Genomic DNA, 15,660 nt, shown 5'->3' on the forward strand with positions numbered 1-15,660 from the left:
ATTTTACCTATCCCAAAACCCAACAGATTATCCCAACTTAATGATACTGTTCCATTTGCTGGAGTGTAGAAATGCTCTCTCCCTAGTCCCACCTGCCAGCACTTGGCCCATATCTCTCCAAACCCTTCCTATTCATATACCCATTCAGATCACTTTTAAATGTTGCAATCAAACTAATCTCCATCACTTCCTCTGGTAGCTCATTCCATACATGTACCACCCTCTGCGTGAAAACGTTGCCCCTCAGGTCTCTTTTATATCTTTCTCCTCTCACCCGAAACCTATATGTTGTAGTTCTGGACTCCCCCACCCCAGGGAAAAGACTTTGTCTATTTATGCTATCCATGCCCCTCATGATTTTATACATCTCTATAAAGTCACCCCTCAGCCTCCGTAGCTCCAGGGAAAATAGCCCTAGCCTATTCAACCTCTCCCTATAACCCAAACCCTCCAACCCTGGCAACGTTCTTGTAAATCTTTTCTGAACCCTTTCAAGTTTCACAACATCTTTCCAATAGAAAGGAGATCAGAATTGCACGCAATATTCCAGCAGTGGCCTAACCAATGTCCTGTACAGCCGCAACATGACCTCCCAAACTCCTGTACTCAATACTCTGACCAATAAAGGAAAGCATACCAAACACCGCCTTCACTATCCTATCTACCTGCGACTCCACTTTCAAGGAGCTATGAACTTCCACTTCAAGGTCTCTTTGTTCAGCAACACTCCCTAGATCCTTACCGTTAAGTGTACATGTGCTGCTAAGATTTGCTTTCCCAAAATGCAGCACCTCACCTTTATCTAAATTAAACTCCATCTGTCATTTCTCAGCCCATTGGCTCATCTGATCAAGATCCCTTTGTAATCTGAGGTAACCTTCTTGGCTGTCCAGTACACCTTTAATTTTAGTGTCATCTGCAAACTTACTAACAATACCTCTTAGGCTCACATCCAAATCATTTATATAAATGATGAAAAGTAGTGGACCCAGCACCGATCCTTGTGTTACTGCACTGATCACAGGCCTCCAGTCTGAAAAACAACCCTCCACCACCACCCTCTGTCTTATCTTTGAGCCAGTTCTGTATCCAAATGGCTAATTTTCTTTGTGTTCCACGAGATCTAACCTTGCTAACCAGTTTCCATGGGGAACCTTGTCGAAAACCTTACTGAAGTCCATATAGATCACATTTACCGTTCTGCCCTCATCAATCCTCTTTGTTACTTTTTCAAAAAACTCAATCAAGTTTGTGAGACATGATTTCCCACGCACAAAGCCATGTTGACTATCCCTAATCAGTCCTTGACTTTCCAAATACATGTATATCCTGTCTCTCAGGATTCCCTCCAAACAGATCTCCACCAGGCTTTTGGCTACAATGGGTTTGCTCTTCCTCACTGTCCTCACCTCTGCTTCTTTCTATTGTTGGCTCTGCAATTTTAAGTTGGCTTTTCTCTTTCATTGCCAACTTCTGAAGTTCAAAAACTCTCACATTCTCCCTCTTTCTACATTTTTTTCTTCTGGGACTATGCTTTTCTTTTTCCTTTGCTTTTAATCATAATTCAAATTGTTTCATTTCCTTTTTCCCTCTTTTTGTTCTGTCAGGGTTATTCTTTCGTTTTCTTTTATCCTTGCCATTGCGTCTAATTCAAGCTGCTTCATTTGCAAGTACATTTTAGCTATTTCCCATCATTTTGAATTGCATTCCTTGCAATTGTAAATGCTGAGCTATTGACACAATTGTTTCCTTTTTCCTCAGAGATACATGTAACTTCACCTTCAACTTGTTTGCCAATTTCAAAGGTTTTGCTGTGCTCACTTTCTGTAAAACATTGGAGGTGGATGTTTGCAGGTAAAGGGACGTCTGGAAAATGGGAAGCCCTCAAAAATGAGATAACGAGTCCAGAGACTGTATATTCCTGTTAGGGTGAAAGGCAAGGCTGGTAGATGTAGGTAATGCTGGATGACTAAATAAAACGAAGGAAGCATATGTCAGTTTTAGACAGCAGAGATTAAGTGAATCCTTAGAAGTGTATAAAGGCAGTAGGAGTATACTTAAGAGAGGGAAATTAGAAGGGCAAAAAGGTGACTTGAGATAGTGTTGTCAAAAAGAATTAAGAAGGATCTAAAGCGATTCTAAAAATATATTAAGGACAAAGGGTAACTAGGGAGAGTATAGGGTCCCTAATAGATCAGCTCGGCCACCTATGTGTGGGACCGCAGGAGATGGAGGAGATACTAAATGAGAATTTTGCATCAGTGTTTACTGTGGAGAAGGACAGAAAAGATACAGAATGTGGGAAAATAGATGGTGGCATCTTGAAAAGTGTCCATTTAAAGAGGAGGAGGTGCTAGATGTTTTAAAACGCATAAAGGTGAAAACTTCCCAGGACTTGATCAAGTGTACCCTAGAACTCGGTGGGAAGCTAGGGAAGTGATTGTTGGGCCCCTAGCTGAGATATTTGTATCATCAATAGTCACAGGTGAGGTGCTGGAAGACTGGAGGTTGGCTAATGTGGTACCTCTATTTAACAAAGATGGTAAGGAAAAGCCTGACATCAGTTGTGGGCAAGTTGTTGGAGGGAATCCTGAAGGACAGGATTTACACGTATTTAGGTAGTCAAGAACTGATTAGGGAAATAATGCCTCACTAACTTGATTGTGTTTTTTTTAAGTAGTAATGAAGGGAATTGATGAGGGCTGAATGGTGGATGCGATCTATATGGACTTCAGCAAGGTGTTCGACAAGGTTCCTCATGATAGACTGATTAACAAGGTTAGATTACATGGAATACAGGGAGAACTAGCCATTTGGATGCAGAACTAGCTTGAAAATAGAAGACAGAGGGTGATGGAGGGTGCTTTTCTGACTGGAGGCCTGTGACCAGTGGTGTGCCACAAGGATTGGTGCTGGGTCCACTATTTTTCGTTATTTATATAAATGATTTGGTTATGAACATAGGAGGTATACTTTTTAAGTTGCAGATGGAACCAAAATTGGAGGTTTAGAGAACAGCAAAGAAGGTTACCTCAGAGTACACTAGGATCTTGATCAGATAGGCCATTGGGCCAAGGAGTGGCAGGTGGTGTTGAATTTAGATAAATGTGAGTGTTACATTTTGGAAAGGCAAATCAGAGCAGGGACTTATACACTTAATGGTAAAGTCCAGGGGAATGTTGCTGAACAAAGAGACCTTGGAGTGCACGTTTATAGTTCCTTGAAAGTGGAGTCTCCGGTAGATAGGATAGTGAAGATGGCGTTTCGTATGCTTTCCTTTATTTGTCAGAGCATTGAGTGTAGGAGTTGAGAGGTCATGTTGCGGCTGTATGAGACATTGATTAGGCCACTTTTGGAACATTGTGTCCAATTCTGGTCTCCTTCCTATCGGAATGATGTTGTGAAACTTGAAATGGTTCAGAAAAGATTTTTCAGAAAGGATGTTGCCAGGGTTGGAGGATTTGAGCTATAGGGAGAGGCTGAATAGGCTGAAGCTGTTTTCCTTGGAGCGTCAGAGGTTGAGGAGTGACCGTATAGAGGTGTATAAAATCATGAGGGGCATGGATAGGGTAAATAGACAAGGTCTTCTCTCTGGGGTGGGGGAGTCCAGAACAAGAGGGCATAGGTTTAGGGTGAGAGGAGAAAGATATAAAAGGGACCTAAGGGGCAACATTTTCATGAGAAGGGTGGTGCTTCTATGGAATGCAGTGCCAGAGGAAGTGGTGGAGGCTGGTCCAATTACAACATTTAAAAGGCATCTGGATGGGTATATAAATATGGATGATTTAGCCGGGTATGGGGCAAGTGCTGGCAAATGGGACTAGATTAATGTAGGATATCTTGGAAGCACACTAGCTTTCGGAGCGACGCTCCTTCATCAGGTGATTGTGACAATCACAATCATCTGATGAAGGAGCGTCGCTCCGAAAGCTAGTGTGCTTCCAATTAAACCTGTTGGACTATAACCTGGTGTTGTGTGATTTTTAACTTTGTACACCCCAGTCCAACACCGGCATCTCCGAATCATGTAGGATATCTGGCATGGACGAGTTGGTCTGAAGGGTCTGTTTCCATGCTGTACATTTCTATGACTCTCCGTCTTGATTTCTTCCACTCCCAGGAAACTCTTAGCGATTGAAAGAGCCATTATTACACAAGTCACACCTTATTTAAACCAATCAAGTGCAATACGTGAAATGGAAAAACATCAACCATCACTGTTTTTCAGTCAAATAATCTTAAACCCAACCTGGCATTAGAGATGAGCCCCCACCATATTATGGGCCAGACCAAGCTCCTTTTAAATATATCATGAAGACAGCCTAGACCTTAAATTTTATCTTAATTGAAGACAAGTGTAGTGTTCTGTGTTCCAGATGTAACTTGATTGGTCACATTACTTGGCTTTAAGCAAAACACACTCTATTCTTCCTCTACAGTTAGAATACAAATAGAGAAAGAATAATTGATCTAACTTTAACTCTTTTGGAAAACATAACAGAATAATAGATAATTTAACGATTAAACAATAACTATTCCAATATGGTATCATCCCATAAACACACCCTTGGCAAAGGCAAAGTCAGTAAAACAGATTGTCTCTCATGCGATTTTGATGGCAGAAAGAGGCTTTAGCTGTAGCAGGGAGAGAGCACTTCTATACTCCAGCAAATGCTGAAAGTGAAACTAAAACTAGTTCTGTGCGAGCTTGCGTCCACCCATTCATGCTGCTTCTACTATTCTAACTTAAAAGAAGCCAAAAGCCTAACAAGTTGTTTATTTCATTGGTTGGAAGGGACAACTTGGTGCGATTGGCTCAAAACCTCTCCACAAAAAAAATGAACTACATCTCTTAAAAAGTCATAATATTGTCACAAGTGGCGTTACGTGAACTCAGCAGATGAAATGACAATGATTACCCTTGACATCAAGGTAGAATTTGACTGAATATGATGCCAAGGATTCTTAGCAAAACCAATCACACTTTCCAAGCCCACTTCCTCCTGAATGGGCAAGAATAGCAGGTGCACATAAGTACCACCTTCTGTAAATTCCTGTCCCCACAAGACATCCTCTGTTGGAATTACATCACTGTGCTTTCGCTGGCGCTAGGTCAGCATCTTGGAATTCCCTTCTTAACAGCACTGTGCACATCCCTATGTTCTAAGGACTAATGGTTCATGTAGGCAGCTCAACACAACCTTCTCCAGGACAATTAGTCATGCACAAAGTTTTCGTCTTCTGCCACAACCTCTCAACCTAATTTTTACCTGTGCTTTGAATTGTAGAACTTGCCCTCTAACCAGTTCATATTTCTCCGCATGCTTAGGACCTCCTTTAAAGCCTGACATTTTGCTTTTTGGCATCCTTTTGGCTGTCTTGTTTCCTTTGTTGTACTTTCCTTATATTTTGGCTTTTGCCAATACCAGTCTAAAGCCATTATTTCTGGTCACCACTCCAAACTCTGTTCCTGGACTACCAATTCCGTCCCTCACCTTGACAATAGCCTGAGATTGGCTACCTTGATACCACATTCAATCCTAAGATAAACTTCCATCCTTGTAATAGTGCCAACACTAAGATCACTTTCATAACATTGCATGGTGTTATTCCATCTAAACTCATCTCCTGCTCAAAGCTTCCTTCATTCATTTGTTGTCTTAAGACTTGACTACTTCCATGCACACTTGGCTGGTCTCCCACATTCAAATTTGAAGTCAACTTACTACTGGTAAGACACCACTTGTGTCTTAACTAGCAATTAGCCGAGGCCCATGAGGCCTGAAACGCCCTCTATAAAGCTCGCTTCCTCATTTCCTTCTTAAAACCTACCTCTTTGATCAGACTCTAGTTATCTAATCTAATTTCTTCCTTTTGCGGCATGATGCCATACCTCATTTTCTAATGCTTCTGTGAAGTGCCTTTTGAATTTGTCATTATATTAAACGTTCCAAATAAATATAGACATTTCTTCTTCGCACCGTGCCCTCTTGTACATCCTCAGGTATTGATGATCTGATTAGCAGACAAATTTATGTCTCTGCTGTCAAAATTAATTGTGCTATCTTATTCTACGTTTGAAATGCCGTTTGTTTAATTGCAATATTATAGGCAAGAATTTTGAATGATTTGATTTTGTTTATTGACTGTCTCCTATGGAGCACTTAGCTTAGTTGGCTAGATATCTCATATACTATTCAGAATAATATCAAGAGTGCAGGCTCAATTCCTGTTCCAGCTGAGGTAAACTTGGGATCTGCCTCTTGTTTGAGTGGAAGACAATGACAAACTACCATTGAAAGAAGCAACCAATAGTATTTCTCAGGTTGAAGCATCAGCAGACTATGAGACAAGGAGCAGGCTTGGGCAGAGCAAATAAATGGTCTATTAAACAGTATTTTAAACAAGGTGAATAGATGTGCAGCTGGAAGTGCGCAACAGGTCAGACAGAATCCAAGGAGCAGGAAAATTATTGTTTTGGGATGAAACCCTTTGTCAGGACTGGGAAGGCGGAGGGGAACCTGAAAATAAATAGAAGGAGGGGGGCTGGGGAAGGGTAGGTGGGATGGTGATACGTGGATGCAGGAAGGGGCGTTTTGTGATTGATCAGTGGGAAGGGTGGAGCAGATAGGTGAGTAGGAAGATTAGAATAGGTCAGGGAGATGAGGAGGAGGGTTCAGGCTTGATACGCGATAAGGCTCGGGGAAGAGGGACTTTGAAGCTGGTGAAGTCAGTGTTGAGGCCATTGGGCTGTACACTTCCCAGATGAAATATAAGGTGGTGTTCCTCCAGTTTCCGTTTGGCCTCACTCTGATGTTGGAGGAGACCAAGGATGGACGTGTCGCTGGGGGAGTGAGAGGAGGAATTAAAGTGGATGACAACCGGAAGGTCGGGTTGGTTAGTGTGTACAGTGCACAGATGCTCTGCCATCCTTACTGCTTCCTAGTATTTTAATCAAGTTGGTGCAATTTCGCTTTTATTACTAATGTGCAGAATCTTCATGATCTTTATATGTTTTTCCAGATCATCATACCTGATGGAGATGGCTCAGAAGCTAATACAATTGCTCAATCTGGTGTACTTGGTACAGTTGATAATGTTGCCTGTGAGGATCTTCCAGCTCAGGATAAAGTTAAAATAATCGAAACCAGTCCTGATGTAATTATTGAGGAGCAATATGATGACAGCCAAGTTGAAAGCGAAAATGAATCGAGTGATTTGCAGAAAATTGTAGATGGTGGAAGTGTGAACAAGACAAAGTTCAGTCCTTCAGATAATGGTGAGATTATCATGGTTAATTAATACATTTTTATAATTTAAAACATGGTTGTATTTTGGGCCCATGATTTATTTCACACTAAGAAGTAAATAGGAAGATGTTGATAATTTTGTGTTATTTTGGTATTGCAATTAATATTGGAAATACTGCAACCTATTAAGTGGCAATTTTCCTTTAAATGTCGAGCAGATTTTAAGTATACGATAAATATTCTGATTAATTTGTAGTTATTTATGTTTTGACATTATTTTTGACATTAATTCTTATGAGCTTAGTCTGTTTAAGATATTGTTTACTTGGACTGTGAACCACATATTACACTAGAACTTAAAAAATTAATCAATATTTGGACATTTTAATGAAAACAAACCCTTGGAAATAACTCTGATTAACAATTAGCTTGATTATAATAGTGAGAGGTAACATCCTAGACAGATGGTATCTTGAAATAGTTTCCAGTAGTAATCACATGCATTGAACTGACAGTTGCTATAGAATGCTTGATTGATACTTTGCAGTTTGGTCTCTGGATTTCCTTTCAAAACTTCAGCCAACAGAGCTTTGGAATTTATTTGTACAATCATCAAAATGTCAAGTATTCCAAGTGGTAATGACATAGTTAGCAAGTTAACAAGATACTTCATAGCTTTGGAAGAGATTTTGTTTGGGTAATAAGTAAATTTGATGTGTGACTTCTTCCATAACTCAAATGTAGTAAACAGGAAATGCTACCAATGTGCAACAAGTGGAGGGGTAAAAAACACAGATGAGCACAGTATAGAACTTCAAAAGGGTATGGACAAGTTGGTGCAGTGGATAAATTGCTGGCAGACAAGGTTCAACGCTAAAAAAGTGTGGTGATGTATTTTGGTAGAAAGAACAAGGTTACTACTATAAAGGATATACAGAGCAGAAAGATCTGGATGGATATGTGCATTAGCCATTGAAGATGGCGGAACAGTTGGAGAGCAGTTCATAAAGCATTCAGTATTGTAGGCTTTCTTAGTAAGAGTAGAGAGTAGGGAGATATGTTGAATCTATTGTTATGATCCCAGCTGATGTTAATACTGGACAAGTCACATCTCAGACTGATGTCTGGTTTGATAGATAATTTTTGTGTGGCTTTAATGAGGTTGTTACTCACTGAAGCAATAAACATGCAATGTTGCAGATTTGTTTTAACAATAAAATATTTTATGCAAAAGAAATAAAGATCAAATGAACTAAACTATCTGTATGTAATACAAAGATGATAGTACACAACCAAAAGTGTAATGCCATTAATCCCAACAGCATCTCTCTGCCTTTCTCTATCACACATAGGATTTGACACAGCTGTAGCTTCAGTTTCCAGGTTGTGAAAATTTGATGGTCTCTTCCTTGATTTGTTAAGGACCAGGCCTGACCCCCTCAAAACCCAACTTTTCCAGTTGTTTTAAGCAGATATATAGTGGATATACCAGGAGTGATGAAGCTTGTCAAAAACCCTCAGTTTTAAACTAAACAGAATTTATTTACAGAGTACCCGAATGAAACAAACAGGAACAGAATACAGAATAACTTAACCTATCTGAAAACCCAACAGACTATCCCTACTTAATGATGCTGTTTGAAATGCCTTCAACAGTATCCATAAACACCCCCTGGGCAGTAAAGATAAAATCAAACATGGCGTCTTACAGGAGAGAGAGATGTCAGAGAGATTCAGCATGGAGCAACTTCCATGTAGCTGTTTCTTTGACCAGTAGCCTAAAAAAAACCGATTGCTTGTTCTGAACAGCCAGACTGCTAAAACCAAAATAAACCAAACCAGAGAAAGTTAAAAATCACACAACACCAGGTTATAGTCCAACAGGTTTAATTGGAAGCACACTAGCTTTCGGAGCGTCGCTCCTTCTTCAGGTGGTAGTGGAGGGCTCGATCCTTACATACAGAATTTATAGCAAAAATTTAGTGTGATGTAACTGAAATTATACGTTGAAAATTTGATTGTCTGTTAAGCCTTTCATCTGTTAGAATACTGTGATAGTTTCACTTCTTTCATGTGTAAATCACAAAACCTTTTTCTAGAAAGTTACATTTTTTAAAAGCTAACCTGAGAGTGCAACTTTTTAAAAAAAGGTTTTGTGATTTACACATGAAAGAAGTGAAACTATCACGGTATTCTAACAGATGAAAGGCTTAACAAACGATCAATTTTTCAATGTATAATTTCAGTTACATCACACTGTAAATTTTTGCTATAAATTCTGTGTATTAGGATTGAGCCCTCCACTACCACCTGATGAAGGAGCGACACTCCGAAAGCTAGTGTGCTTCCAATTAAACTTGTTGGACTATAGCCTGGTGTTGTGTGATTTTTAACTTTGTACACCCCAGTTCAACACCGGCACCTCCAAATCAAAACCAGAGAAAAGTTGAGTTGGGAGAACTGGTCACTCTCCTTTCATTATACAATTTTTTTTTCAACTTAAAAGCCTCTTCAAGTAGATAAACACAGACAAAATGGAGCCTCTGTCTTTACAGCCCCTCTGATTAAAAACCCAAGGGCAACCTAACCTTGGTAAATGAGTAGCCTCATCACACGTCCCCCTTAAAAAAAACCCATCTATATCCAAAGCTCACTCCATTTTGAAATCTCTTAATCTTATACTGTTAGTACACTACGCCAACCATATACATTACATTGACTATAAACATGCAAACATAGACTGAAACAGAATGTAGTAGTATATTTTACTCTCGCTACTGAACGTCTCTATTTCTCGTCCAAGTCTCGACAATGCATTGGCAATCACGTTTTCCCATCCAGCCACATGCACAATTTTCAAATTAAATGGCTGTAACAACAAGCTCCATCTAAACAATCTAAAATGTTTGTCCTTTAATTTCTCCACAAACTTCAATGGGTCATGATCAGTGTATATGATCTCCAATACATTATTGGTAACGTAAACATTGACATGTTATAATGCCAACACCAAGCTCAAAGTCTCCTTCTCAACTGTTGACTATTTCTGCTGGTGAATGTTCAGTTTCCTGGAGAAACAGCTGACAGATCTTTCTACCTTTGCATAGTCTTCTTGTAAGAGTGCAGCACGGACACCCACATCATTCGCATAGATAGTCACCTTGAATGACTTGGTGTACTTAGGTGTGGCTAACACTGGGGCAGTGGTTAACACAGTTTTCAGGTTGTCAAATGCCTTCAAATGCTGTCCACTGAAACTTCTTGCCTTTCTTTAGTAATTCAATGAGTGGAGCAGCCGCACTGCTAAAATTTGGTATGAATTTGGTATAAAGTCCACTCAAACCCAGGAATCGTAGTACTGCTCTTTTTGTCGATGGTGTTGGAAACTCCCCAGTTACCTTTGGTTTTGCATTCCATGTCCAATATCATGGCCCAGAAAGGTGACTTGGGCTTTGGCAAATTCACTTTTAAGCCTGGTTTATCACCAAGCTTGCCTCCTGAAGTCAATTGAACAATTTGGATAAATGTTGCAGAATGTTTCTTCCATGTGTGACTAAAAATCACCAGGTCTTCTAAACGTATGACACAATTGGATAATTCAGAAATTACCTTATTGGCTAGTCTTTGAAATATGGCTGGTGCATTTTTCATACCAAACAGCATGACTTTAAATTGATACAGTCCATTTCAATACAGCCGTTACGAAAGCTGAAATTGTCTTTGCTCTTTTGGACAAAAGTACCTGCCAGTACCCTCTGAGCAAATCAAACTTAGAAATATAAGTTGCTTATCCCACCTTTTCAACACGGTCTTCCACATGTGAAATCAGATCTGCATCAATCTTTGTAACCGTATTGACTTTGAGATAGTCCATACATAACCCGTTGGGTACCATCTGGTTTTGACACCATACTATAGGTGAGCTTCAGTCACTGTAACTCACTTCAGTTATGTCATCTTGGGGCATGTGTTCAATCTCCTTTTGAACCTGTGCCAACTTTGGAGAGTTATGCTCATAAAGATGTTGCTTAATCAGAACAGCATCGCCTATATCTACATCGTGCATAACTAGATTAGTACTTCCCAGTTTACTTCCACATATCTCCTGATGAGATAGCAATAACTCTTTCAGGTCATTTCGATTGTCATCTGGAAGGTAACTCAATAATTTTTCCCAGTTTTTGACAACTTCCTTATTGTCCAATTTAACTTGAGGAATGTCCAGTTCAGAATCCTCTGAATTTGGTTCCTCCTTCGGTGTTGTAACCAATAACACAGTCTCCTTTTGCTTTCCTTTCCTGTCAAAACACCTTGTGAGCATAGTCATATGATACACTCTTGGATTTCTTTCTGTCTGGATTCCATATCAAATATTCCACCCAACTCAATGTTCTTTCGACTTGATAAGGTCCACTAAACCTTGCTTTTAAAAGTTCACCTATCACTGGAAGTAACAGTAACATCTTAACCCTGATAGCAAAATTGTGAGTTTTTGATTTCTTGTCTGTTTCCTGTTTCATTGTATGCTGTGATACTTTTAAATGCAGTCTAGCCAACTCCCCTGCTCTTTTTAACCATTCCCTAAAACTTGACACACAGTCCAAATATGTGGTCTCTGAATTCTAACTTAGCAATTTCTCCTTAATCAAGTTTCACAGTCCTCTCACTTCAAGCCCAAAAACTAATTCAAATGGACTGAATTTGCTTGACTTAATTTTGTGCATCTCTGATCGCAAAAAGTAGAAACGGAATTCCCATATCCCAATCATCTGGATAGTCTTGACTATAAGCCCTCAACAAGGTCGTTAGTGTCTGATGCCACCTTTCTATTGGGTTTGAATTGTTTTTTCCTAAGCTGTCCATAACTTCCTTGAATAATTTTGATGTGAAGCTTGACCCTTGATCTGATTGTTTCTCTGTAGGTAATCCATATTGAGTGAAAAATTTGAGTAACTTCTACAATTCTTTTAGCTGTAATATTGCATAATGGAATGGCCTCTGGAAATCTGGTGAATGCATCCATTATTGTTAACAAATACTGATTCCCTCTTTTTGTTTTAGGTAGGCGTCTTACACAATCAATTAAGTCTCTTGTAAAAGGTTCCTCAAATGCAGGAATAGGTATTAGAGTTTCAGGTTTTATTACTCCCTGTGGTTTTCCAATTACGTAACATGTATGACATGTTTGGCAAAATTCAACTACAGCCTTGTGCAGTCCAGGCCAGGGCGGCATGGTGGCTCAGAGGTCAGCACTACTGTCTCACAGCGCCAGGGTTTGATTCCAGCCTCAGGTGACTGTCTGTGTGGAGTTTGCACATTCTCCCCATGTCTGCGTGGATTTCCTCCAGGTGATCCGGTTTCCTTCCACAGTCCAAAGATATGCAGGTTAGGTGAATTGTCTATGCTAATTTGCCCATAGTGTTCAGGGATGTGTAGGTTAGGTGCATTAGTCAGGGGTAAGTATAGGATGAGGGAATGGGTCTGGGTGAGTTGCTTTTGGAGGATCAGTGTGGACCTGTTCGGGCTGAAGGGCTTGTTTCCACACTGTAAGGATTCTATGTATTTTAGCTTGTGTTTTTCTTGCCCCCAAATGTGACCACCTGCTGATAGTGCACGTGCCACCTGCAATAACTCCTGTCTAGAACCCACTGGCAACACGACTTGCTGAACTTCAGCCTATTTCTCATCTGTCTGAATATGCGATGATCCCATTTCCTCATTAAGACATCATTCTTAAGATAGCAGCATTCAGAGATACATCTAGATTCTTCTGTGTATGCTTTTTGATACAATTGGTGTAGTTTCTTCTCTTTTTGCTGTAACTCAGTTAATTTCTGTGAACAATAGATGTCTGGTTTGTCATCTATCTGCTCCTGGTTTGTCTCAACCATTTGATCAACCAGTGCTTCTACTAATTCCACTTCAACTTTGGCATCTGTATTCTTTGATCTCTCTTGTTTCCACTGGTGAGTTTGTGATCTCATTACCACACAGTTCGAAAAAATCCCAGGATGTGTGTCCTGTAATGGTTTAGTTGCCTGAGTTTGGACTGGCCTTTCAACCGCAGTAGGTGGCACTCCTACCCTTGAACCAGCTTTATCGTTAGCAAGGAAAAATTGTATTCCTGGAGCTGAGAGTTTAACCAGTACTTCTACCATGACTTCTCTACTCTTCACTCTATGTAATTGAGTGCTTCTTGTCTGGCACCTTTTCTGGCAGTAGTCCTTCAGAGGTACATATCCTCTCATCTATCAACATCAAAGACTGAGAGGACACTCTATCTCTTAATATTGCAAGCTCTTTACCTGCTGCTCCTGGCCTATGTGAGTAAATTTACCTTCGCAGGTATATGGTTTAAGAAGATCTGACACTTCCTCCTTAACCATCCTCCAACCAGGGTGTACATTCTTGTACAGCTTTATAGCCTCCAATGTGCTTTCCAACAAAACTCACTGACTTATCCTGTTTTCCTACATTTGGCTTCCCAGTGATTTTCATAAACTACCAACACTGTAATTTCATGGGCCTACTTTATTGCAGTGAAAACACAGGAGCTTTTTATCTTCTCTATTCCCTTCAAGGGTTTCCTTTTTATCCTATAGTAAGTTCTCCTTATGATCTTCACCAATATCTACCTTTGGCTTACTATATGAGGATTTCTCTTTCCCCCAATTTCTATCTCTTACAAATTGAAACTGATGTTGGAAGCTAAACTTTGATTTATGAACCAACTCATAATCATCAGCTATTTCAGCTGTTAATCTTGCTGTTTTAGCTCTCTTCTTCTACATGAGTTCTCACTACTTCAGTAAGTGAATTTTTGAACTCCTCCAAAATAATCATCTCTCTGGTTTGCTCTATTTGTAATGCCCTTATCTACCTATCAAATTACTTTGTTTGATCCTTTCAAGCACAATGTTGGTTTGACTATGGTCCCGCCTTAGATTCCTGAAAAGTTGTCTGTCGGCTGCTGGCGCAAGCTCATATGCACTTAAAATGGCTTTCTTCACCTCCTCATATGCCCCAGATACCTCTTCTGATTGTGATGCAAATACCTCAATAGCTTTACCTACATGTTTTGTTTGGATCAACAAAATCCACATGGTCACTGGCCACTGCATTTGTTTATCTACCTTTTCAAATGAGATGAAAGAGGCTTCCGCATCCTTCTCATTAAATTTAGGCAATGATTAGATTAGATTAGGTTCTCTACAGTATGGAAACAGGCCCTTCGGCCCAATAAGTCCACACCGATCCTCCGAAGAGTAATCCACCCAGCCCATTCACTTACCCTATGTTTACCCTTGACTAATGCACATAACACTATGGGCAATTTAGCATGGCCAGTTTCACCTGACCTGCACATATTTGGATGCTTGAATAAATTTAAACAGATTCTTATCCGAACTGTGGCTACCATGGGTTTGTTCATCCTTACTAAGTTACCTCCATCTTCATCCTTTAAACTGACTTTCCTGTCTAAGTGCCAATTTCTGAAGTTCAAACTCTCTCATTTCTCCATTTATCTCTTTTCTTTTTGTTCTGCTAAAGTGATTCGTTCTTTTTCTCTTTCCTCTGCCTTTAGTCATAAGTCAAACAGTTTCATTTGTTTTTCTTTTACTTTTTTTTTGCTTCTAACTCAAGCTGATTCATTTTCAATTGAAATTTAGTCATCTCCAAAGATTCTGATGGTGGTTCCAAGAAATTTAAATCTGAGCTATTGCTGTAATTCTCTCTCCTTTCCTCATGGAAGAAAGCAGCTCCAACTCCAGCTTGTCTGCAAACTCCAGTAGCTTTTCCTTGTTCACCTTTTGTGAAGCCGGCAGAGTCACTTCTCCCACCCCCATAAAACTCTTAGTGACTGAAAGAGTCGTTGCTATCCCAAGAAGTGTTCAAATCAACTGAATTCAACATCCAAAAGAAAAGACACTAATACTTACCACTTTGAATCCAGCAACCCTAACCCAATTTGGAATTATAGAACAAATCCTGCAAAGTGCACCCAATCTGTTAAGGATAAGGCCAGACACCCTCAAAACACCTCAAGAAGGTAGCCCAGACCCTACCTTTTCTAGTTGTTTTAAGCAGGTGTAAATTGGTTATTCCATGAGTGATGTAGTTGATCAAAACCCCTCTGTTTTAAACAAAACAGAATTTATTTGCAGAGTACCAATTGAAATACAAACAAAAGAGAACAAAATACAGAATAACTTAATCTATCTGAAAAGCCAATGGACTATCCTAACTTAATGATGCTATTTGAAATGCCTGCAACAGTTCCCATAAACAACCCTTGGCAAAAAGGGTAAAATCAAACACCAGCTCTGACAGGCGAGAGAGAGATGTTAGAGAAATTCAGCATGGAACACCTTTCATGTCGCTGTTTCTTTTGAATTGCCAGCTAACAACT

At 39.8% G+C, this 15,660-nt stretch overlaps 1 protein-coding gene across 1 annotated transcript in view; it reads left to right on the forward strand.

The window, feature by feature from the left end:
* dis3l2 (DIS3 like 3'-5' exoribonuclease 2) overlaps positions 1–15,660 on the forward strand; it is a 299,652-nt gene that overhangs the window by 62,973 nt on the left and 221,019 nt on the right. Inside the window, exon 7 of the mRNA XM_043702288.2 lies at positions 7,024–7,279. Coding sequence (XP_043558223.2) covers positions 7,024–7,279 — 256 coding nt within the window. The remainder of the gene's footprint in view (positions 1–7,023; positions 7,280–15,660) is intronic.

The sequence above is a fragment of the Chiloscyllium plagiosum genome, unplaced genomic scaffold, assembly GCF_037043375.1.
Source record: "Chiloscyllium plagiosum isolate Xiang-an unplaced genomic scaffold, Cpla_swu_hap1 HiC_scaffold_13, whole genome shotgun sequence".
Classification (NCBI taxonomy): Eukaryota; Metazoa; Chordata; class Chondrichthyes; order Orectolobiformes; family Hemiscylliidae; genus Chiloscyllium; species Chiloscyllium plagiosum.